The sequence below is a fragment of the Balaenoptera borealis genome (genome assembly GCF_965194805.1).
Source record: "Balaenoptera borealis genome assembly, chromosome: 1".
Classification (NCBI taxonomy): domain Eukaryota; kingdom Metazoa; phylum Chordata; class Mammalia; order Artiodactyla; family Balaenopteridae; genus Balaenoptera; species Balaenoptera borealis.
In genome coordinates this window covers 125,833,036-125,857,905 of record NC_138860.1, presented here as the reverse complement: position 1 = coordinate 125,857,905, position 24,870 = coordinate 125,833,036, and the positions used below count along the sequence as shown (strand labels likewise).

The 24,870-nt window shown below is 36.9% G+C and overlaps 1 protein-coding gene and 1 pseudogene across 5 annotated transcripts; both read left to right on the top strand.

Annotated features, from left to right (window-relative positions):
• Nucleotides 1-1,373: 1,373 nt before the first annotated feature.
• Nucleotides 1,374-20,992, top strand: IFI44L (interferon induced protein 44 like). Of its 4 annotated transcripts, none has more exons than XM_082355662.1 (9): nt 1,374-2,161; nt 6,485-6,984; nt 7,509-7,557; nt 8,288-8,483; nt 14,728-14,880; nt 16,333-16,504; nt 19,862-19,962; nt 20,238-20,412; nt 20,567-20,680. In XM_082355662.1, the coding sequence occupies exons 2-8, from the start codon at nt 6,495-6,497 to the stop codon at nt 20,406-20,408; spliced, it is 1,332 nt and encodes a 443-aa protein (XP_082211788.1). In that variant the 5' UTR covers nt 1,374-2,161; nt 6,485-6,494; the 3' UTR covers nt 20,409-20,412; nt 20,567-20,680. The 4 variants fall into 4 exon arrangements, with proteins under 4 accessions (XP_082211788.1, XP_082211791.1, XP_082211790.1 ...); XM_082355663.1 differs by lacking the exon at nt 1,374-2,161 and adding an exon at nt 2,177-3,820; XM_082355664.1 differs by lacking the exon at nt 20,238-20,412 and having other exon boundaries at nt 2,052-2,161; nt 20,567-20,992.
• Nucleotides 8,490-14,719, top strand: LOC309611333 (chromodomain Y-like protein pseudogene; annotated as a pseudogene). The gene has a single exon. The product of its transcript is annotated as a chromodomain Y-like protein pseudogene (transcript).
• Nucleotides 20,993-24,870: the final 3,878 nt, after the last annotated feature.

Genomic DNA, 24,870 nt, shown 5'->3' with positions numbered 1-24,870 from the left:
AAAAAAGAACAGATAGATGAATGGATGAATGATTGAATAAATAAATGCAAAGGTTAAAAAGTGGTCTCTTTGATCTCAGTCTTGCCCTTTGTGATAGTCAAAAATCTATGATGCCCCCCCATGACCTACGTCCTTGTGTAACTCTCTACCCTTGAGTGTGAGAGATCTGAAAATGATGGGATATCATTTCCATGATTAATTTATTGGCTTTAAAAGAGAGATTATCTTCAGTGGGTGGGCTTGATGCAATCAGGTAAACCCTTAAAAGAAAGGGGCTCTCTCTGAAGGAGATTTGACACGAGGGAGATTCTGCTGCTGGCCTTGGAGGATTCTGTTGCCACCATGTCCTGTAAGCCTCAGATGAGTGAGACCATTGGCAAGGAACTGGGAGCATCCTCTTGGAGCTGAGAGTGGCCTCAGGCTGGCAGCCAGCAAAGAACAGGGGACCTCAGTCTTACACTTTCTAGGAACTGAATTCTGCTGTAATCCGAAAGAGCTTTCCCAGAGAAAGATGAGACCACTCCTGGCCAACACCTTGAGTGAGAGACCCTGAAGAGAGAATCCAGTTGAGCCATGCTGGTCTCCTGATCCATGGAAAAACTGTGCCATAATAAATGTGAGTTGTTTCAAAGCCTCTAGGTTTATGGTATTTGTTACAAAGCAAGAAACAACAAATACACTTTTCTTTCTAAGACATTCAATTTTGACCATGCCACCCCCTGCTTTTGGAGTGTGAATGTTGTCTTACTGATAAAAATTCAATTTAAATAAGACTTTTTTCCCCCCAGGTGTGTATATATATTTTTTACTTTGTACATTTTATTTTATTTTTTTTAACATCTTTATTGGAGTATAATTGCTTTACAATATTGTGTTAGTTTCTGCTGTATAACAAAGTGAATCAGCTATACATATACATATATCCCTATATCTCCTCCCTCCTGTGTCTCCCTCCCACCCTCCCTATCCCACCCCTCTAGGTGGACACAAGGCACTGAGCTGATCTCCCTGTGCTATGTGGCTGCTTCCCATTAGCTATCTATTTTACATTTGGTAGTGTATATAACTACATGCCACTCTCTCACTTCGTCCCAGCTTACCCTGCCCCCTCTCTGTGTCCTCAAGTCCATTCTCTACGTCTGCATCTTTTAAAACCCTGATCACCTCCCTAGCCTCATTGCCTGCCAATCTGATGTTGTCACTCCATTCCAGACAGACTGAAATAATTGGAGGTCTCATAACACTGTGCTCTCTCTTGCTTCACTTCTTCCTTGTAATTCATGTCTCAGTCTAAACTTTGATCTTCTAGCAAGCTTTTTCCTAATGCCCTAAGACTGGGTGAGGCCACCGTCATCCTGGTCCCCAGACAATCTCGTTCTTATTCCACTTGTAGCCCTCGGCACACTAACATATTTGTCTGTGTACCCGACTGTCTCCCTGAGTACACAGCATGGTCCTGAGGGCAGTGGTTTTATCTTACTCAACATTTTCCTTCCCAGGATCTAAGTCTGTATTGAATGAATGAATGTATACGCAGGAAACAGGAAAAGAGGCTGCACACTGCCTTATGTATGCATTCAGGAAAAGCCAAATCATAACCTGTTTGTTCCAGTGCAAAGAGTCTGGGTTTTGAATACCAGCTGGCTGCACCACTCTATCAGCTCCATTACTTTGGGCAAAGTCTCTTAATGTCCTTAACTTTTATTTTCATACTCTGAGAAATAGGGATGCTAATAGTGTTTACTGTATGAGATTGTTTTGATCAGAAACTAGGAAAATGCAGGTAGGTGCATAGTGCCAAATACATAGTTATATGCACAAGAAATTATTAACTATTAGTTTTATCACAATTTTTAATTAATAATTGCCATTTCATGCATGCCTAGATGTGGGTTGCAGAGGGGACCAAAGATCTTTTTCATGTGCTCAACAGGAATCTTTTTTTTGTTTGTTTTATTGTTTCCTGTCTCTTTTTCATTAGAGAAAAAGAAACTTAACAGCAGGTGGCTTGCTGTCTCCTGATGGTTTGCTGCTTTGAGTTTCACTTTCCTTTCTTATGAACAGGAAACCACTGATCTCAGCAGAACCTTCAGTGTCCCAATTGTGGCTGTTCCATAAATCAGAGGGAGCAGTTTAAGCCTCGTCCAACTCTGAAAAACAGGTAAGTAACTTGCTGCCATCCAATGTTTCCTAGCTGTGTGCGAAGAAAGTTGCCTGTTTTTCTTTCTTTGAAAAAAGTTTCAGAGTGAAATCACTGCTAATGATCATGTTTTCTCTTTCACTGGTTTTGTTTTTTAATGAATATTTCAAAAACAGGGAACTATAGAGAATAAATGAACTCTACTGTAATCTTATACAGTTCTATCTGATTTTTAGAATGATTTGCTTTATTTAATTAGAATGGTTTGGTTTTTTTCCCTTGAAAACCAAAGCATTACAGATCCTGTTGAAATTATCTAAGAGTCTCTCCTACATTATCTTCCCTTCTCTTCCTTCCCAGAGGGTAACACTACCCAGACTTTGGTATAAATTATCATCATGCTTGTTTTTATGCTTTAACTGTATATATGTATGTATCTAAAATGATCTCTAGTATTGCTTTTTGTATTAACAGTTTATTTATGGTATCATACTAAGAGTCTCATTCTCAACTTGCTTTTTTCCAATTAATTCTTTGAGCTTTATCCATGTTGATACAAATAGGTCTAGTTCAGTCACTTCAATGCCCTTTAGTATTTCCTTGTATGAATATGCCAAAATTTGTACATCCAATCTTCTAACATCACCATAAACGATGCTGCTATGCATATACTTGCTTTCCAAAATGTTGCATGCCCATCAGGACAACGTAAGTATTCTTGAATTTCTATGTCCTGGTCAACTGTTAGTATCACTGGACTTTTGTTTGATGTGAAATGATATCTCATTATTGTTTAATTTACAGTTCCTTGTCACTAGAACTACTGAACATTTTTTCATATGTTTATAGCCCATTTGAGTTACTTCATCCGTGAATTTCCTGTTCACATACTTTGACTACTTTTCTATTAGGTTGTTTGTGGTTTTCTTATGTATACGTTGGATAATATTTGCAGGATAAATGTGTTTTAAAGTTGCATTGTTGTATCTTTTATTGTAAGAAAAACTTAAGTTTTAATGTAGTCAAATTTATCTTTCTTTCCTTTATAGTTTGTACTTTTAGTATCTTATTTTAGAAATCCTTCCCAATACAGAGGTCATAATGATACTCTCCAGCATTTCCTTCTAAAACTTTGCACATTTAGTGCCTCACATCAACTGGAATTTACTTTTAAGGATGTTATGAGATTATGAGGATCATATGATTTAATTAAAATTTTTTTCCTATAGAGCTATTACTTGCTCTCCAAGCTGAGTAATCAGTTGTGTCAACTTTGTATTTGGTCAAGTCCTCGATTTCACGTTCTGCTTTACCTCATGTTTATTTCTCTGGATTTGAACCCCACAATAAAGCCTCTGCATGTAAACTCGGCCTTAAGCTTTGTTTTCTAGGGGACCCTGGCTATGAAAGTTGGTCAGTCTCAGGGCTCTTGACTATCTTAGTGCCACTCTCACATTCTCCTAATTATCATAATTTTATATGTCTCAACTTGTTTTTCCTCAAAACTCTCTTGGCTCTTCTTTGCTCCTTGAAATAGAATGTGAACTTTCAGATCATCTTCTTACATTCAATGGAAAGAATGTTTTTGGGCTTTTGATCGAGCTTGCACTGAACTGAAAGATAAATTTTGGAAGAATTGATATCGTTTTTAAGAAGGCTTTTCTCATCCAAGAAAGTTGGGTAGGTTTTTATTTGGGTAATTTTTCATGTCCTTTATAACATTCTTCATATAATGATCTCTTCAGAAGTTGCTCGCATATTTAAAAAAATTTACTCCTAGGAACATTATTTTATTTGCTGCTCTTGCGAATGAGGTTTAAATAAAAAATCTGCTTCACTTCTTTTTTCTTTAGGTTTGCTAATATTTTGCTGAGGATTTTTGCATCAGTATTTAGGAGTGAGACTAGTTTGCAAATTTCCTTGCTTATAATGCCATTGTAATGTGTTGGTCTCTAAATTATTCTCTTGAAGTGTTTAAGATTGTAAAGTTGATCCCTCAAAGTTTGGTTTAGCTATTGGACCCACTTATCCTTGAGTTTTATTTGTGGGAAGTCTTTAATGATGAATTCTGTTTTTTTAAATGGCTATGAGATTATTCATTATTTTCTATTTATTTTCATAACAGTTTTGGTAAGTTTTGTTTTTCTCAGAATTGGTCCATTTCAAATTTGCCTATTTTCAAATTTATTTTTAAAAAATTGTTCAGCTTAAACAATATTTTTATTGTTTGTAGCATATATACATGTTCTTGTCTATGTTCTTGACCTTGATACATTGTCACCCCACCACCTTTTTTTCTTTATCAGTATCAGCAATGTTTTACACATCTTATTATTCTTTTTAAAAACTAACTTTGGTTCTGTTGATCTTCTCTTTGTATACTTATTTTTGCTTTATTAATTTTTGCTTTTACTTTTATTATTTAATTTCTTCTTTTTTCTTTGTGTTTAATTGGCTTTTTTTCTTGACGTTGTGAAGTTGAAGTTTATATAATTCATTTTCAGCCTTTCTTCTTTTCTAATACATGCATTTAATTATATACATTTTTTACAGTATGTTTTAGCTTCATTTCACAAGTTTCAACAATAATACTTTATTATCATTTATTAAATTTTCCAGATCTCATTTTCTTATTTGATCCAGAGATTTCTTAGTAGTAGATTTCTTTATTTTCTAATGTATTAGGGGATCTTTTTTTTTTCTTCTGATTTCTAGCCTATATTCTTATTCAAAATTATAGTGCTTTGAAATGTTTTGAGATTTGCTTTTTTGAGTTTTGTAGGACTATTTTAATATATGTTCTATTCCTTCCTTCTCTCATTCTTAGACTCTAGTTGCACAGATGTTAGCTAATTTTACTGTACCCTCTAGTCTCTTTTGTCCTTTGTTTTTCTTCCTCTTCTTTTTGTCTCATTGTTTCAGTTTGATATAGTTTCTTCCAACTAATTTTTCCTTTTAAGTGTGTTTAACCTTCAGTTAAATGTATCTTTCAAGTTTTAAATTTCAGATATATTTTTTTAAGTCCAGAATTTCCTTAAAATTTTTTTTTTCCATTTTACTGTCAACCATTCAATCTTATCTTTAACTTATTTGAACACACCAAGCTTAGTTATTTAAAAATTGCTATGGGTAATTCCATGATCAGTATGGATTTGTTTCTATTTTCTTTTCTATTTTTTCTCTTGGTTTTCTATCATGTTGTTTTGTCTGCTCCCCTGTGTTTATGATGAGTGTGAGACATTGAATATCAAGAAAATGTAGAGGTAATTTAAAGTTAAGAAAATGTTCTCTTCATCCAAAGTTTATATTGCATCTGTCCTGTAGCTAGAGACACTGGCAATCCTCATTTGTCTTAATCTGATTATAGATTGAGAGGACTAGAGATGAAATTAAGTCTATCTCCCAGTCCACTGGTGCTTCTTCTCTGTAGCTCATCATAATTGTTATGCATGGCCTCGGGGAGGGTTGTGAAGGCACCCTCTTTGTTGTGCTATATTACCCTAGCTCTATGAATCTAGCAAAAGCTTTGCTGAACTTCTTAGCATCTTCTAAAGTTGACAGATGCATCAAATGCCAAGCTTACCTCTCTGTCTTCACTTCTTTTCCAAATCTTAGCCAATAACACAATTCTTCACTGCTTTTTTTTCTCTCTAATACTTTCAAATATATCTGTTTTACAGTTTATCCTGTGTTTCTAATTTTTCTTATTGAAAGAATTGGTGTGATGGCTAATGGTCTATTTTGCCACTTAGGACCTCCCTATTTAATCCTCTCATGTTTCAATTTCTTTCTTTGTACACTGTTTTCTGAATTAATTTCTCATTTCTATCTTCAAATTCATGGGTTGGCAAACTATGGCCTATGTGCCAGCCATCTATTTTTGTAGAAAAACTTCTATTGGAACACTGTCATGTGCATTTGTTTAAATATGGTTTGTGGCTGCTTTTGCCTTACATTGGCAAAGTTGAGTCATTGTGGTAGAGACCTTATGACCCACTTAGCCTAAAATTTTTACTATCTGTTATTAAGAAAAAGTGTGCTGATCCCTGTTCTAATTCATTAATTTTTCTCTATTTTTTTAATCCAGTCTGTTTATTTTTTTCTACTGACCTTAAAAAATTAATGATATTTTAAATATCTAAATTATCTATTTTTTCATATCTACCTATAGTTTTATATATATGCATATATATGTATATATGTGTATGTGTGTACTATATATATAGCCTTATAATCCAAATCCAAATAAGTGGACGAGAGGAAAAAATAACTCACTGGAACTAGTATAGCAGAAACCACAATGCTATACTACTCTCTCAAACTATTAATTTTTTTTCTCACTAGATACAGAACAATGGCAGTGAGAACCACACTGACATGGAATGAGGAAAAGAGTCTTCAAAAGCTGCTTGGAAATGTTTCTTTGATACTTCTTTATAAGTCTACTGTCCATGGAAACAGAATTAGCAATATGCATGATAGGTGCATTCGTCAGGGATCCACTGTAACAATGATTTATTACCCCAAGAATAGTTTTGGTATCTTTATGCTTGGGCATTATCCTGAAATCTCTGAAAGTTTTAGAAAGCTAAATACTTCCATCTATTTTTCATTTCAAAAGAATAAAACAATGGAAATGACAGCTGCATTTTTAAATTCAACATTGAAAATTAGCAATGACCAACTGGAATTTCAGTTCCCTATTTCTCCCGTTCAGGCTCAGTACTTATCTCTAGATTTACACAAGAGAACCATTGTTATACCTAAACTTTTAGTGGAAAAATTAGGACTAAATCCTGACTTAGGCTCCCGATTTTTGGAATGTGAAGTTTTTCGAGTGGAAGGTATGTTAAATTAGATAATCCTACATTCTGGTTCTAGTCTTTGTGTTTGGTAGGTCATAATTAATCTACGTGAACAAGGAAAAAGGAGACAGACAATTGAATTTCATGCCACAAAATTTTTTATAAGCTCAAAAATGAAACCTGGAAGGCCTAAAGGTTATGGGGTTATTACCCAGAAAGAATAGGCAGTTTTGATCAAAGTAAGTTGAGAAGTGTGAGTGAAGAGGTGGAGATGGAGATGGAGAGAGAGAAAGGGTGGGGGAAGGCCTCAGTATTTTGACACGTGACACGTTTTGGGTCAGCTCGAGGACCTCTAGGCATAATTATATGAGTTTGCAGAGTGACTTAATGTACAAAGAAGAAAATTTTAGCTCCTCTTCATCTCGTTATGCTGCCGACCCTAACTCCTAACCCAACAGCTCAGCTGGGTTACGCAAGAAGACTCAATACCCTATTTAGAAGGTAGACTTGGCCACATTAAACTAGACAAGTTTAAACATTATTATGCTGTTTGTTTCCTTTAGGAATTAAGGATGCTGCAGGCTACATAAACAGGATAACAAGAGCCACACAGTAAGTTAGTTTCTTGGACTATCTATTACTCATTTCATTACTCACCAACTGTATAAACGGCATGAACAAATAGTAAAATTAAAAATTGTATCACTTGGAGTGATAAAAATCGGTTATAGTGTTCCAGACATAATGTGTTCAAGACAATGTAGAACAGCAACAAAAACAAAACCACTACCAACTGAAACTTTTAAGATCCACCTGATGACAATTTGACTTCATGTTTCACTTTGGCCCTGTTACATTCAAAGTTTTCCAGACAGAGTCAAGATGACCATTTTAGAAAATTCCTCTGAATCCTTTCCTTGAGAATAAAGTTTTCGAGGAACCTCGGAGAATTTTAAAAACAAAGTCCCTCCTCCCCAGTTTATAGATAAACACCTGCACTGCATTTATTTTATTTTTATTTCTCCTTAATATAACCTTTTTACTGAAAATTCATCTTCAGTGTTACTGTTATTTCTTATTAGATTTATATGGTCTAAGGCTAACAGTTTAGCAATGATTTGGTTGCTGGTTAATGTTTAACTTAGTCAGATATAGGTAAGTGCATTTTCTTCAAGCACAAAATGTATAACCTTAGACCCTTTCAAGTCATATGACAGATGTTAATATCAAAATAATAAGTAAGCATTAAACCATACCTTTCAGAGGGAAGAAAAGCGCCAGGAAAATTGTATTCTTCCTTATGGAAATTTGCCTGTTGTATTTAACTACTGCATTTTTACAGGCACAGAAATAGTCTCTTAGCAGACCTCAGAGCCTACAGGCCCTATGCAGACTTGGTTTCAGAAATCCGTATTCTCTTGTTGGGTCCAGTGGGGTCCGGAAAGTCCAGTTTTTTCAATTCAGTGAAGTCCATTTTCCACGGCCATTTGACTCACCAAGCCATAGTGGGGTCTGATGTCACCAGCATTACTGAACAGGTAAGTTATTTCAGGATTTTCTGAGGATTTTGTTTTATGGATTACAATTATTATTTTATAAGAAATGACCATGAGAAGCAAAACAGCGATTTAAACCTTCACAGGGGTAAATCAATCTATCAATGCTCCTATAAAGACTATCTTATTTGTAAATTAATAGATTTAAGGAAATAAGTATAATACTAACACCATTTTTAAAAATGTTACCTGAAAGACCTACCAATTACAGTGCAATATTTATCTAGAAACTTCCATTCTGTGCTTGTCAATGTTATCATACAAACAAAAAGAATAAAGGGAATTAATAGAAAATTTCATAATCAAGCTGTGTTTTTCTATGATTGCTATAGTCTAATATTGTTATCTTCTGATTGGGAATATGTTGTACATTGTCAATGCATAATTTAGCATAAGACAGCAATAGCTCATTTTAGTTTTGTGTCACATTCAATAACTGAAAGCATTTTCTAGGACTTTCAAGAATCACATCTTATTTCTTGATGTTGGCTATATTCTATCCACTTGAGTGGCTTTATTATGATATATCAGCCTAGCCTTAGGAGCCAAGGCAAGATACCACAACAGCAAATCAGGACATTAAGCATTGATTGAAATGTTTATGTTTGCTAAATACTGTGTTGCAATAGAGACCTAAGGGCAAATAATACTTGGTCCCTTTACTGAGGGATCTCAGGGACCAATGCAATTAATAAAAAAATAAGTAGTATTCCATGTGATAGATGCTATAATAGCGGTACTCATCAGGACAGAATTTCTCTGCCTTCTTTTTATGTTGAAAACTCCTAAGGCATTGCTTTAAGAGAAGATGTAAGCCCTGAATTCCAAATAGAATGCAAATACTATATACACTGAAGGAAAACAGGACAGAGTATTTGTGAAGGAAATGGAATATTTTATTGCTCAGAGACCCTTCTTTCTGAAGAATTGAAGTACAGGAAACAGGTTAATGGTTAGTGTCACTACGAATGTGCCTATTGATCTTGAAATTTTATAATGTACTTTAAGTATCTAACTCTAATGCTTCATGTAATTCCTTTCATGTTGAGGTACCAGTAAACCCCATTCACTTAGATCAAAATCTCCAGTGGGATTGCTCCTAGGCATTTCATGGAGCAATGGGAGCTTTGACTCCATCACAAATGACAATAGGTTGAGATTCTTGGGAGAACTGAATAAGTGATTGGTTGGGCTGTTGAGCAGGGAAAGAAAATAACCTCTAATTTAAGATATTAGTCATTGTTCTGCCGAGATGTGGCCTGGCTTTAACTCCTGATCTGAAGAGTCTTATCTTGAGTGGTACAGACTGTCGAATACCAATCGTTCGGATAAATTTGGAAAAGGAGTAAACTCGTGTATGTTGGTCTCCACCACTAACTCACATCAGGTTGAAAGGATCGTTGACAAAAGGAAAAACAAAAAAGGGAAGACAGAGTATTTGGTTCGGTGGAAGGCCAAGACAGTGGGGATAACGCCTGGGAGCCGGAGCAGCACCTGGTGAACCGAGAGGAGTATATCCACGATTTTAACAGGCTCCACACCGAGAAGCAGAAGGAGGGCACCTTCACCAGAACCAATCGGACCTCCCCGAACAATGCTAGGAAACAGATTTCCAGACCCACCAACAGCATCTTTTCCAAGGCCTCTCCTAAATCACTAATGGTCGGCAAAGAGCACGAGCCCAAGACCAGCCCGCTGTTTGCCGCCGGCCAGAAGTTCAGGAAGAACCCAGCCCCGTCCCTCTTGAACCGGAAGAACATGGACCTGGCCACGGCAGGCATAAAGATCCTCGTGCCCAAGAGCCCTATCAAGAGCAGGACCGCGGGGGACGGCTTTCAGAACGAGTGCCCCGAGAAACTGGACCCCGCCGAGCAAGGGCAGGAGGACACGGTGGCGCTGGCGGTGGCGGCCACAAAGCCGGTCCGGGCTCTGCCGGGCCCCGGCGCCGAGCGGCCGCGGATGGGGGGGCCGGCCCGGGATACCCCCGCTGGTGCCTCAGGTGTCCGGCCCCCTGACTGCGGCCATGGCCACGGGACTAGCCGTGAAGGGGAAAGGTTCCTCCCCATTCACGGACGCGCTGACAGCCAACAAGACCACCAACCTGCAGACGTCGGTCACGGGAGTGACGACCGGGAGGAGGAAATTCATCGACGATGGACGAGACCAGCCCTTCGACCAGCGGCAGTGAGGCAGACGGAAAGCACCTACAGGTACAGGGACATCGTCGTCCGGAAGCAGGAAGGCTTCACCCACATCCGGCTGTCCACGAAGTCGTCCCAGAACAACTCACTCAACCCAGAGGAGAGGGCGGAAGTGCAGAGCGCCGAGAGCACGGCCGCCACCGAGACAGCAAGCCGGTGCTGCTCGGCCGCCTGGGCGTCTTCTGCTGCGTCCTCGACTTCATCTACTTCATCCGGCGGCGCGCCTGACCGACGACCGGAAGAGGGAGAACACGAAGATGGCCGAGGCCTTCAGAAACTTCGTGAATGCTTTCATTCAGTTTAAGAAGCCTATCACTGCAGCCGTAAACGGCCCAGCCATTGGACGAGGAGCGTCCATACTGCCTCTCTGTGACGTGGTCTGGGCCAATGAAAAGGCTCGGTTCCAAACACCCGCTACTATCTTCGGACAGAGGCCAGACGGCTGTACCACCGTTATGTTTCCCACGGTAATGGGAGGAGCATCTGCGAACGAAACGCTGCTCAGCAGGCGGAAGCTGACGGCGCAGGCGGCGTGCGGCAAAGGCCTGGGCGCCCAGGTGTTCTGGCCCGGGACCTTCACCCGGGAAGTCATGGTCCGCCTTAAGGAGCTCGCCTCCTGCAACCCGGTTGTGCTCGTGGAATCCAAGGCCCTCGTGCGCTGCAGCAGAAAGCTGGAGCTGGAGCAGGCCAACGAGCGGGAGTGCGAGGTGCTGAAGCAGATCTGGGGCTCGGCCCAGGGCATGGACTCCATGCTCAAGTACCTGCAGAGGAAGATCGACGAGCTCTGACGGCCGGGCTGCCCCCAGACGACCCCGGAATCGCATGGCGCAGGGCGGCTGGGGCTCCCCGGGGCCCGGACCCACCCTCCCAGCTTGAAACACGTTCACTTGGCGCTCACGCTTGGAAGCAGGACTTGAAATAGCCAAGCAATTTATTACCAAGGAGTTTCTAAGTACTGTAACTTTAAAATAAATAACTACAAAGCTCCTTTGTCCAAACGTCATTATTTTATACTTAATACACACACAGGTATAAAAGTATAATGGAGAGCTCTGGGCTGCTCTTTGAGGCTCTAATTTTTGTTATCTTTGGCTAGGACTGTATAAAACAGAAGTGTGTTTTCCTAGTTTGGGTGTCAGAAAAGTCTGGAATAATGTTTGTTTTCCTTGTTTTTTACCCTCTCGAAAACAGAATCTAAAGAGGTGTTAGCCAGCCTCGCCTCCCCTGCCCCAAATAGAAATACAGAAAAATCTGAGGCATGCCCTTGTCTCCAAGAAGGTACAAAACCTCAGAGATGGAAAATTCTAAATCAATGGGAAGACTTATCTTTCAGGATAAGTACTTCTGATTAAACACCCACTGATGAACATACCCCCAGACTAAAACGCATGTAGGATTCACGCTGAGAAGTCAATTGATTCTCCCTTCTTTTTTAAATATGTTCGATTCTTACCCAGTTGACAGGAAGAAACCACTCTCTCTAGGGGAAAGCTTGTTTTGCTGTATTAGTGAATCACTGAATAGCGGTAAGTATGATATCTAAGTTATAAGTTAATCTTAGTGGGTATATAATTAGTTTTTTCTGACCCTTTTGAAAAATAACTACATAAGTGCTTCTTGTTGCTGGGTGAAAACTACTACTTTATATACAGTTTTGGTTTTCTATTTGCAGATATGATTGATGTATTACACCAAAAATAAAAGTATTTTTATGTTTATAAAGTGTAATTTTTAGGTTCACTTAGAATATATTTAATAAGTTAAAATTCTTTTGGCACACTATTAAATGCAGAAACTCCTTTTTAAGAGAAAGAACTACCTTATATCGACGTTTAATGTTCTTGGTCTCTGCTTTCATGTCAACACAATATACCAAGTACAGATTGCTGTCTGAAGAGTGCCCTGTGTAAATAGACACCCGCATTCCTGCCAGGAGTGGGGACTGAGTCCTGATTCCAGATGCCTACCATTCAGTAGGATTCTGAGCTCGCAATCATATGGAATGTATGAAGAATGAAATAAAATCAAAACCTTATTTTGTACAGTTTTGACATTTATACTTAAAACTGACCACCTCCTGGCCTCGGAGAGCTGTACAGCGTGTAAATCTGCCTTTACCTTGGATTGGTTGGTGTAGTAATTTTGCATCTTTGGGACCTACTTTTTTCGTTCAGTAGTTTGAACTATATATAAAATGTACCATCAGTAAAGTTTTTATAGAATAAATATTCAGCTGTGAAAACTGGTTAAATGAAACTACTATTTCTTAACACATTTGAAAACAAACAAAAACACAAATTACAATAGGCTACAGGGGTATTCTCCACTTCCTCGTTTAGAGTGGGAGAATGGTGATTAGAGTATTGTCTGGTGTCTCTGAGAAGTCCTTTTCTTTGTGATTCTTCCCAAATCTTCCATAGTTGTGTCTATGTTGGAAGTGTATTTGACCAATAAATAAAGCTTTTTCAGAGTTTTCCTGAAAAATAGTCTTGGGATCAGATTGAGTGTGTCTAGAAAAGAAGCTTTGTTAAAGTAGTGCTTCTTAAAGTGAGGTTTGTGGACCCCTTAGAGTCCCTGAAACTCTTTTAGGGGATCTGTGAGCTTAAAACTGTTTTTAAAACACTAAGATGCTTTTTGCTCTTTCTAGTGTATTAACATTTGAATTGATCAAACAAATATAATTTTATCTGTTGGCACCTTAGCATGAATCAAGCAATGGCACCAAACACTACTACAGTCACTGTAATCTTCCCTACCACTGAGTTTGCAGTAAAAACAAACAAAATGCCACTTTCACTTAAGAATTTCCTTGATGAATCAGTAACGATTATTGATTTTATTTAAACTCAACTTTTAAATGCACATCATTTAAAAATTTTGTGTGATGAAATGGGAAGTGCATATAAAGTGCTCCTAATGCATGTCAAAATATGCTGGTTGTCTAGCAAGGGCACTGGTGCAACTGAGTTGTAAGCTGAACTTTTCTCATGTAACATTTTTGATTGAAAAGACAACTGAAAGACTTGCTGAGTCATACTTGGGTATTTGGTAGACATTTTTGGGGAAAATGCACGAAATGAGCCTGTCACTTCAAGGACAGCAACTCACAGTGTTTGTTACCAAAGATAGCATTTGAGCTTTTAAGAAAAAATTAGAACGTTGGGAAACTTGTATCCACCACTTTGAGCTTGAAAACTTAAGAACTTAAAGACTTATCTAATGAGATTTATGATGGTATTAACAAATATGATGTTTTAATATTGTACAATGAAATGTGCCAATATTTGGACCATCCAGATAAGACAGTGAACCAATATTTTCAAATGACCAATGCATCAGGTTACAAAATCATGGATGGATAAAAGATATATTCAAAGTGTAAGATAGATCAACGAACTTAATGTAATAGTATGAAAACGTCATGAATTTCACATTGCAGCTAATCTTTGAGAAATTATCACTTGTTCAGCTTTGACGTATTATTAATGAGGAATGTCCATAATTCTCTGAAAGCTGTTAAATTAAATACTCCCTCCTTGCCTACTACATGTATGTGTGAGGCCAGATTTTTTTCATGTACTTCAACCAAAGCAGTATATCACAACAGATTGACTGCAGAGGCAAATATGAGAATCCAGCTCTTTTCTATTAATTTAGACATTAAAGAGAATTGCAAAAAGTAAATCAATTCCACTCTTTTCTATAACTTTTTTGGAAAATAATTTTTTTTGTAAAATTGATAATTAACATGTAACAGGGTCATAATTGTATTTTTAAATGATTTAAGAAATATTTCAAATTTTTTGTTTTAACTTCTAGTATGTTACATGTCAATAGATATAACTCACATGAATAAAATAACTTTGGGACCCTCAATAATTTTTAAGGGTCTAAGTTGACCCTGAGACCAAAATGTTTGAGGACCACAGTTTAAAAATATTAACCAGTTTCTATTTTTCCTATTGCCATGTCTTGAAGGCTATTTGAAGAATGAACTTTTATACTTGTTGTGTTTTGTTTTACAGTATAGGATATATTCTGTTAAAGATGGAAAAGATGGTAAATCTCTGCCGTTTATGTTGTGTGACTCCATGGGGCTGGATGAGAAAGAGGGAGTAGGCTTATGTGTGGCTGACATACCCCACATCTTAAAAGGCTGCGTGCCAGACAGATATCAGGTAAGAATCCTTCAATGTCTAAAACATTTCAAATCATTTTCATCAATGCTTTTCATTGACTTTTTACCCCAGGCAGTTTCAACTGTCATAAAGTGGTTTTAACACCAACCAACACTGCTGTACTTTAATAAGTATTCATGTAAGGAAAGTAGATAACAGCTCTTATTTTCTATAGCATTAAGAAATATAGCCAAAAGGCAAGATTCTACTCATATAGGTTCCAGGGAAAGTTCAGGAGGAGCTGTGTTTATATCATTCTTTACAATGATGTAAAATAGTAGGAAAGCAGTAGTATAATCTCTTGCACTTTAATAATCACTTAGGCAAAATATTGAAACAACCACTTTTTGTTGAAGTGTGATGTTATACTGAAAGTAATCAGGCTTCACTACTTAAATACTTAGATTCAAAGGTTGGCTCTGCCACCAATTAGGTGTGTACCCATAAGCAAGTTACATACTTGTCTCTGTAAGTCTTAGTTTTTTCATGTGTGTGTGAAATGTAGATAATGCTAATGCTCATCTCATAGGTGGCTAAGAAGATTAAATGAGAAGATGTACTCTAAGTTCTCAAAAAGTTAACCATTATTATCACCTTTCTTTTAGGTACAATAAAATCAGCCTCAGTTTCTAAGCAGTGACCTCCTTTGCCTCTCAATTGTGCTTGATTGGAAACCTTAACTATGCACTTATTTATTTAAAAACTGTTGATTAAAAACCAAATTTGTGTCAGATACTATGCTAGTTTTGAATATGAACATAATCCTATCCTTAAGAAGCTCACAATCTAAAAAGACATAAAGATACAGGGAGGAGGAGCAGGGCAGAGAAATGGGAGAAATCAGAGACATATGAGCACCTTCATTTTTCACAGCACAGAGTCAATCAATTCAGTCCAACACTGAGTTAAAAAAATAATGAACCCAGACTTGTATTATGTTTTGTAATTATTTTCTTAACCCTGGAAAGATTATTGTCTTGTGGTAAGGAGATGTTAATTTAAAATTTGGTATTTTTTTCACTTTAGTTTCTTTTTCTTCTGTAAAATTAAAAGAAATTATAGTGTTTTAGTTTAAATGGCATTTTCAATATATTTTTCTCTTGCCTTTTCTCTCAATTAGTGCATTTAAGTATGCAAGAGTTTTGAAATTAGGTTTTAAAAAAACATTATTTGTACTTTTCTGAAATATTTCCATTATGGATAATTAAGTTATAATCACCATTTTTGCCAAAGCAATGGAGTGTGTTGTTTTATAAAAAAGACATAATGGCACCATGCTAACAGTGGAGAGGAAGTATGAAAGGCGTGCTACTAACTAATCTGGGGAAGGAGTATCGGGGGGAAGGGAAGGTTTTGGCTTGGAGGTTAGTGGTGGGCATGTTTGAAACATGAATTGTGTCTGAAAGAATTCAGCAGAGACTCTCTAAATGTTACCTTATGTTTCTATAACAGTTTAGTCCCCATAAACCAATTACACCCAAGCATCCTACTTTCATCACCTCTCCATCACTGAAAGACAGGATTCACTGCGTGGCTTATGTCTTTGATATCAACTCTATTGACAATCTCTCCTCTAAAATGGTGGCAAAGTTCAAACAAGTTCAGAAAGAAGTATTAAACTGCGGTGAGTCTCATTGTACTTATTAAAATATTTTTACTTGGAAATAATGATATATTCACAAGAAATTGCAAAAAGAGTACAGCAAGGTCCCATGCCCCCTTCATCCAATTTCCCGAGCCCTGGGTTAGTTGGTGGCAACAGCAGATGGAGATCATCCAAAGGCTTTATTGAAAGCAGGACCCTAAATCCTAGTCTTCAGTACTTAAACACTAGAAAGGCCATAGTTTTTTTTTGTCATGTGTGATTTTCCTGTGGCTAGATAGGCGAGTCACCTCCCCACATTATATGACTAGACCAGAAAGATTAAAATCGGGAGATATAACACTCTTATAATGTTTGGTATAGCTTTGTCATTTTGTCACATGTAGATTCGTGTAACCGCCACTACAATCAAGATACAGAACTACTCTATCACCACAAAGTCTTTGTCATGGTATCCCCCAATCCTCACCATCTATAGTTCTTGGCAGCAACTAATCTCTCCTCCACCTCCATACTTTTGTCATTTTGAGAATGTTATACAAATGGAATCCAACAGTATGTCTGATTTGAGACTGGCTTTTTTCTCTCAGCCTAATATCCTTTGAATTCCATCAAAGTTGTTGTGTATATCAATTGTTCATTCCTTTTTATTGTTGAGTAGTAATCCATGGTATAGATATTCCACAGTTGTTTTAACCATTCTTTATCAAAGGACGTTTTGATTACTTCTGGTTTTTGGCTATTGCAAATAAAGCTCCTTTGAATATTAGTGTGCAGGTTTTTGTGGGACATAAGTTTTCATTCTCCTGGGATAATTCCCCAAAATTGTGATTGTTGGGTCCTATGCTAAGTGTGTGTTTAATTTTTTAAGAAACCACCAAACAACTCTTCAGAATTACTGCACATTTTATATTTTAACAATATATGAGAGATCTAGTTTCTCTGTATTCTTGCTAGTATTTGCCATTATTGCTATTTTAAAAAAATTTAACTCTTCTAATAGGTGTATAGTGATAGCTCATCATGGTCTTAATTTGCATTGCCCTAATGATGAATTACATTGAACACCTTTTAATGTACGTATTTGTTTGTATGTGTCTTCCTCAGAGAAATATCTCTTCATGTCTTTGACCTATTTTCTATTTGGACACTTTGGTTTTTCACTGTTGAGTTTTAAGAGATCGATAAATTCTAGATACGAGTCAATTATCAGATATATGGTTTGCAAATAGTTTCTCCCAGTGCTCAGTTGTCTTTTCATTATCTTAACAGAGACTTTCACAAAACTAAATTTTAAAAATTTTCGTGAGCTCCAATTTATCAATTTTTTTCTTTTAAGGATCATGCTTTTCATTTTGTGTCTAAAATCCTTTACCAAGCTTTAAGTCCCCAAATTTTTTCTATGTTTTCTTCTAAAAATTTTATAGTCTTATTTTTTACATTTGAATATATGATTAATTCTGAATCACTTTTTGTGTAAGATGTGAGGTGTAGGTCAAAGTTTATTTTATTTTATTTTTGCCTATGGATATTCAATTGCTCCGGCACCACTTGTTGAAAAGATTATCATTGCTCCATTGTATTGCTTTTGCACTGTTGTCAAAAATTCATTGTCCTTGCTTTTGTGCATCTATTTCTGGGTTCTGTATTCTGTTACCTTGATCTATGTGTTCATTCTTCTACCAACACCACACAGTCTTTATGACTGTAGCTATATAATAATAAAAATATAGGTCTTAAAGTGCGTAAAATAATTCCTCCCACGTTATTCTTATTTGTCAAAATTGTTTTAGCTATTCTAGTGCCTTTACATTTCCATGGGAATTTTAGAATTACCTTGTCTATTTCTACAAAAAAAATCTTGGTGGGATATTGATAGTTTGTTAGCTCTAGGAAGATTTTTTGTTGAATTCTTAGGATTTCATGCCATCTCAGATGGGGACAATTTTATGTCTTCCTTTTCAATTTGTATGTGTTTTATTTCCTTTGCTTGTCTTACTGTCCTGGCTAGGACTTCCAATACTATGTTGAATAATAGTGGTGAGAGCAGATACCCTTGCCTTGTTTCTGATCTTAGGAGGAAAGCATCCAGTGTTTCACCACTATGATGTCAACTATGGGTTTTTAATAATAGTTCTTTATTAAGTTGAGGAAGTTCTTCTTTATTCCTACTTCTCTAGGAGTTTTTTTTTTTTTTAAATCATGAATGGGTGTTGAATTTTGCCAAATGGTTTTTCTCCATAGATTGATATGATCATGGGAGTTTTTTCCTCTTTAGCTTGTTTGTATCGTGGATTATATTGACTGAATTTGAATCTTAAGCCAACTTTGTCTCCCTAGGAAAAAAACCCATGTGTTCATGGTGCATAATTCTTTTTATGTATTGCTGAATCCTGTATGATAATATCTTATTAAGAATTTTTGCCTCTATATTTATGAGGAATATTGGTCTGTAGTTGTTGGGTTTTTATTTTTTGTTTGTTTGTTTTTTTAATTTCTGTGGTCTTTGTCAGGTTTTGGTCTCAGGGTAATATTGGTGTTATAAAATGAGTTGGGAAGTGTTCCTTCCTCTTTCATTTTCTGGAAGAGATTGTGTAGAACTGGTATTAATTTCTTTTTAAATGTCTGGTAGAGTTCTCCACTAAAGCCATCTGGGCCTGAAGATTTCTTTTTCAGGAGTTTTTAAAACCACAAATTCAATTTAAAAATAGTTTTAGAGTTATTAAAATTATCTATTTCATATTAGGTGAGTTGTGGTAGTTTGTAGTGTGTAGTTTTAGTCTGTTTCTTCTAAGTTGTCAAATTTATGCATGTAGAGTTGTTTGTAGTATTTTCTTATTCTTTTTATGTCTTTGGGGTTTGTAGGGATATCCCCTCTGTCCTTCCTGGGGAAGCAGTTATTAGTAAAGCAGAACTTTGATTCAGTTAGAAGCCGAGTGTGATTGACTCATCTGATCTCTGCGGTTTGAGGGAAAAGGCAAGAGGTCCTTAGTAGAACTGTGAAATCAGTGTACTTTGCTTTTATAAATGCTCACACACAATCTTCCTCACTTTCTCTTTCTTGGGGTTCTTTTGTAGTCTTCAAGATTCAGCAACCACTTTTACCCCCTGGCCACTTTAAAACACACTATTTGAATGGAATAGTAGCTGATTGCAACTCAGTGAATTTAATTGCATTTAGAAATGATCTCTCACTTTGGAAGAAATAATTTCTCCTGTTAGAAGAACTTCAAGTCCCATATTGAGATTTCTTGGGGATATTGCATTCTCCTGCTCTTAACTTTACCTTACAGAGTACTGTTTTCACACATATTTAATTACCTTGTTTATACACTGCTGTTTATGATATAAAATAACTGATTTATCTTTTTGATATAGGTGTAGCACATGTAGCATTGTTTACTAAAGTGAAAAATTGCTATGAAGTTCTTCAAGACAACTTCTTAAAGATGAATAAATCTATGATTTCTCAAAGCCAGGTAAGGAAAACTTTTCGCAACTAGATAGTATTGTAATAGTGTTGTACTGTGTGTGTGTGTGTGTGCGCTCACACTACATATTCATGGGTAAATGAAGAAATGGATCAATTGCCTGGTTGATTCAAGTTTATACCCCACTTTAAAATAATGATCTGAATTATAATTATATTCAGAAAATAATTTATTAAGCCATTACTTTTTCTGTTTCTTGAATTATATTTAAATCAGTCAAATTTCAGATATGACTTATGCTTATTAAATTCATTTTTCCACAGATACAGAATGCCAACAAGATGCTAGGCATTCCTCTTTCTAATATCTTGGTGGTTGAAAATTATGCTTCAGAGCGGGAGATGGATCCTTTAAAGGACATTTTAATCCTCTCTGCACTGAAGCAGATGTTCCGGGCTGCAGATGACTTCTTAGAGGATTTGCCTCTTGAGTAAACAGGTGATCTGGCCCCGTTCTGCTCCTCTCACAAGCTTTTGGAAAAACTCTAAGCTATACCTCAGTTGGATGGCTGGTACCCATCTGCCTGTTCTAGTGCTGACAGCCATGTTACAATATGTGCTTTGTTTTCACTCTTTTTATGTTTTGTTTTCAGATGCAATTGTGGGAATGTTCCAGCTCTGCATGCGACATCAGTTGCCTTGATTCAGACACTTGGCCCAAACCAGGGTTGCTGACAGCCTCTTTGAGACTCTGCTTCTATTCATGTTTTACTTTCTGTCTCTGACAACATCTAACTGATGGTTCCTTCTAGGATCAGTCACACCTCAAGTGCAAAGGCCAACCTTAAGCAGTGGTGGGCCAACATATGCTCTATTGCAAACCACCCTTTGTATTTCTGCACTATTTACAATTTAATTTATATGACATCTTTCTATATCTCCTCAGCAAAATTAACTATTCCCTTATTATTTATCCATAACACTTAATTTAAAACTCTATGCAAGTACTAATCACATTGAGTATAAACTGGTTACATAGTTATCTGCTTTTCTAAATAAATTGTGAGTCTTTTAAGAAACAGAGTTTGGATTTTACTTATCTTTGTATTCACAGAAATTAACATAGTGCCTGGCGGGGAGCAAGCATACCTGCTATTAAGCATCTCTCTCAACCTCCCCAGAGTGATACCATGTATTTAAAATTCTCTCCTTATAGAGGAGAAGACTGGGAGAGAATGAAATGCTGGAGATAAATAAAGGAGGGAGAATGTTTCACTTATCTCTGGATGACAATATGATTTAAGTTAATTAAAAAGAACAAGTATTTCTAAAGGACTTACATTTTGTTTCTGTAAAAAAAAGCTTTTTCCTCTAATGAACCCATGCCTGATTTTCATTAGTTGAATTCCAAACCATCCTAGCCATGTTCCCAAAGTAAAGTGATCAAATATGTTTACTAGCGCAAGTCAATAACAAAGTTGTCTTATACAGGTGCTCCTAAATGATTCTAAAGTTCTCTGGGTAGCTGAAGAAGTTAGGACTATTAATAAAGACAGAAAAAGAATTCCAGAAAATAGTTTTCAGGGTTTTTTTTTTTTCTCTCTTTTTTCTCTTAACTCTCTTCTTCAAATTTCAAAGTCTTTTTCAAATGAATATGCTTTGGCTCAATAGTTATTTATATTAAAGCAGTCTAATTTACTTATAATCAGAATTATTATCTTTTTTGGGGAAGTCCTGGGTATTACAAGGGCAAGAATTCCTTAGGGATAGTTAAGGAAAAAGGAATATTTCCTAAAGCAAAGCTGCAGGTGAAGCTGTGCTCAAATGAATGTCCAGGAGCAATGATTCAATGGAAGAGATGGACGGGGTCTTTAAAAAAGATCTAGGAATAGAAAGGTCATAAGTATTGAGGAAGAGAGCCCAAAGTAGATATTGGGAACAAAATTAGAGTGGCAGCCAGGATGCTTATGATATGGATGTAGGATGCAACAGGTCCAAAAAGTAAGGTATGTTTTCTCTATGTAATCCAGGGAGAAAAACAAGCCATGGCCATTGTTGGTTGTGAAAGACTGAAGGTGATTGAAGACCCACCATTGTTTTCACCAACTATAGGGCCATAACTCATCCTTCTCCAAGGTGGAATCAGCAAAAATCTGGGCAGAGGAAAGTTTTGCTAGATGTAAAGTTAGATTCAAGGTAGAACTTCTTTACTCTATTTGAAGGGGTAGCATGGAATACACTTATGAGGGAGATGGAGACATTGAAAAGAAGAGAAGTAATGGAAACATCAAGAGAGATAAACAATGAAGGACTGTCCAGGTGAACCAACATTGTTTGAGAGCACAAATATTGAGGCTAAGTTTTTCTTTTTTTTCTATAAAGGTGTTAGATAAATGATGTCACAATTCTGAATCCTCCGGCTCTACACTACTTTGGGAACACTTAAACCTCCAATGGAGCTAAATGTATATTTGGAGTTTAGGTTGGAAAAGATTGGTGAGGGGAGCTTCAAAAAGGGATAAACTTCTCTTTTATCTGAGAGAGAACCTTCCCTGACATTGTGGATTCTGCCAACCTTTCTCTACCATCCTGAGAGATAGTAGGACTCACCACTTTGCTACATTTTAGAGGCCATTCAGGATTTTTGAATAATTTGCAATTCATCTAGATGTACAGTCCAGCCAAAATCACTAAAGTATTTCTTAGTAAAATAGTGCTAAGGGACACAGTAGCTGAAACATAAGTGTGGTGTCAAGTAGAATATCATCTTAAAGTGAGAGGGATGTTGTAGAGACAGTTTTGCTAGAAACTTTGCGCAGTGGGTGGGTGGGTGAGTGGGTTGGGTTGTGGCATTAAAAAGTCACTGTTTCTTAATCTACGTGTCCATCAACAGACGAATGGATAAAGAAAATGGAATATTATTAAGCCATAAAAAGAAGTAAATCCTACCATTTTAAACAAAATGGCATATGCTAAAAGAAGTAAGTCAGATAGGAAAGACAAATACTGTATGACATCACTTATATGTGGAACCTAACAAAGCTGGACTCATAGAAACAGTGGAATGGTGGTTGCCAGGGGCTGAGGGGTGGGGGAAATGGGGAGATGTTGGTTAAAGTGTACAAATTTCCAGCTGTAAGGCGAATAAGTTCTGAGAATCTCATGTACAGCAAGGTGACTATAGTTAACAATACAGTATCATATACTTGAAAGTTGCTTGGAAAGTAGTTCTTAAATGTTCTCACCACACATACAAAAAGTGTAATGATTTGAGGTGATGGATGTGTTAACTAACCTTATTGTGGTAATCATTTCACAATATATATGTTTATTAATGCATCATGTTGAACACCTTAAACTTACATAATGTTATATATCAATTATATCTTAATAGAGCTTGAAAAAAGTAAAAAACCAAAGTGTTTCCTTTTGACAGAAATTGGTAACATTGTACAAATTCACCCAGTATCTACCTTAATAAGAGGGGTAATTATGGTGGGTGATGTGTAAGGCTGTGTCTTCTTTAGAAAACTAATCTTAAAGATTATCATATTGCTTCTTCATAAAAAGGGCAGGTTCATAACTAATTTCACAAAATTGACTGGGGGACTCAAGTAAATCTCAGGTGCTTCAGAGACCAGCTGATGAGTAATCATCTTGTAGGGACAAAATTCCATCTGATGCTAAAGTAGCCACTTGATAGCAAGGCTGATCAAAGTCTTTAGGTGTTCCTAAAAGCTGTGGGAATTTGGATGTCCCCAAATCCCAATCCTAATGTGATGAGTGTCTGGGCCGATTTATGGAGGAGAGTAGATTAAGTGCATCTGATTTTTGCCATCAATCTAAGCAAGATGGAATCTTGCCAACCAGTTGCAAACCACTGCAAATTTTTTTTCTGGTGTTGAAGAAAATGCAAGGCACTGGGGTCAGCCAGACAATAGTTTGGATAATAGCCAATATCCAGCTGCATGTCCCTCACATGGATAGATTCAAGCTATTCCAGGCCCCAGGGAAGAAATGCCAGTGTAAGCAAAACTGCAAGTATGGGTTGCAGGAATTGGGATGGGGTGGGGAAAAGACTAACAAGCTGTGCTCAACAGTGGTGGGTAGATCATTATAGTTTTTAAAGTTTTTTAAACAATTGATTTCTTTGGAATATTTCATGAAAACTCCAGTCTGACGTCAATAAAAAATGCAAAACAACCCCATACATTTAAGCCTTTGAGCTCATTTGTCTTCCATTTTGGTGTTATATTGTGAAAGTAATTCACATGTGAATGGACCACTACAGTTTAAATAAGCATACTAAGATATATACAGTTATGGTGTTCTGAGTGTATCATACCCCGTTCTGCCTGTAAGTCAATCAGTGGTTCTGTTCTCAGTGCAGGTTTATAGAGGGGGGATTGTCAAATCCCCATGACTGAAGAGTCCAAGGAGAAAAAGAAGTAGCTCATCTGCATGGTAGGACTTCAGATATTTCAAATGGGCAGCACACGAAGCTAGAAAACCTCTTAAAATAGCAACTTTTATATATTTTTTGTACTTCACTGTGTATAGTTTGTCCCTCATTTCCCAGAGTCACTTACATTGTCTTCTTAAGAATTAAGATTATTTAAACCAGAGGGTGAAAAAAAACCGAAACATTGTTCAGATTTTTTTAAGTTTTGTAGTAGACCCTTGGGAGTCCAGGCCATGAAAGGATCTGAACACAGAATTTATAGAATTGCTATGTATTAAAAAGGTAATAGAGGGATGCAGTTCTGTAGAAACTATAAGGTAGTCACCCATCCTGGGAAGAAAGAGGGAAGAGAAATTGTCCATAACTGGTGGAAGAATGAAAGAAAGAGAAACAGAATTGAAGGGACTAAGAGGAAGGGTGTGGTCCACAAAGGGGGAATTCTCAGTACCATGTGAGCAGTTACGACAATGACTGGAAGCCAGGGCAATGTGTCCA

Excerpts from the sequence above, each read along its gene's own strand:
- IFI44L (XM_082355662.1), top strand. The coding sequence starts at position 6,495 with ATGGCAGTGAGAACCACACTGACATGGAATGAGGAAAAGAGTCTTCAA. Across the intron at positions 7,558-8,287 it reads AGGATAACAAGAGCCACACA|GCACAGAAATAGTCTCTTAG; the intron begins GTAAGTTAGTTT and ends GCATTTTTACAG. Across the intron at positions 16,505-19,861 it reads GAAAGAAGTATTAAACTGCG|GTGTAGCACATGTAGCATTG; the intron begins GTGAGTCTCATT and ends TTTTTGATATAG.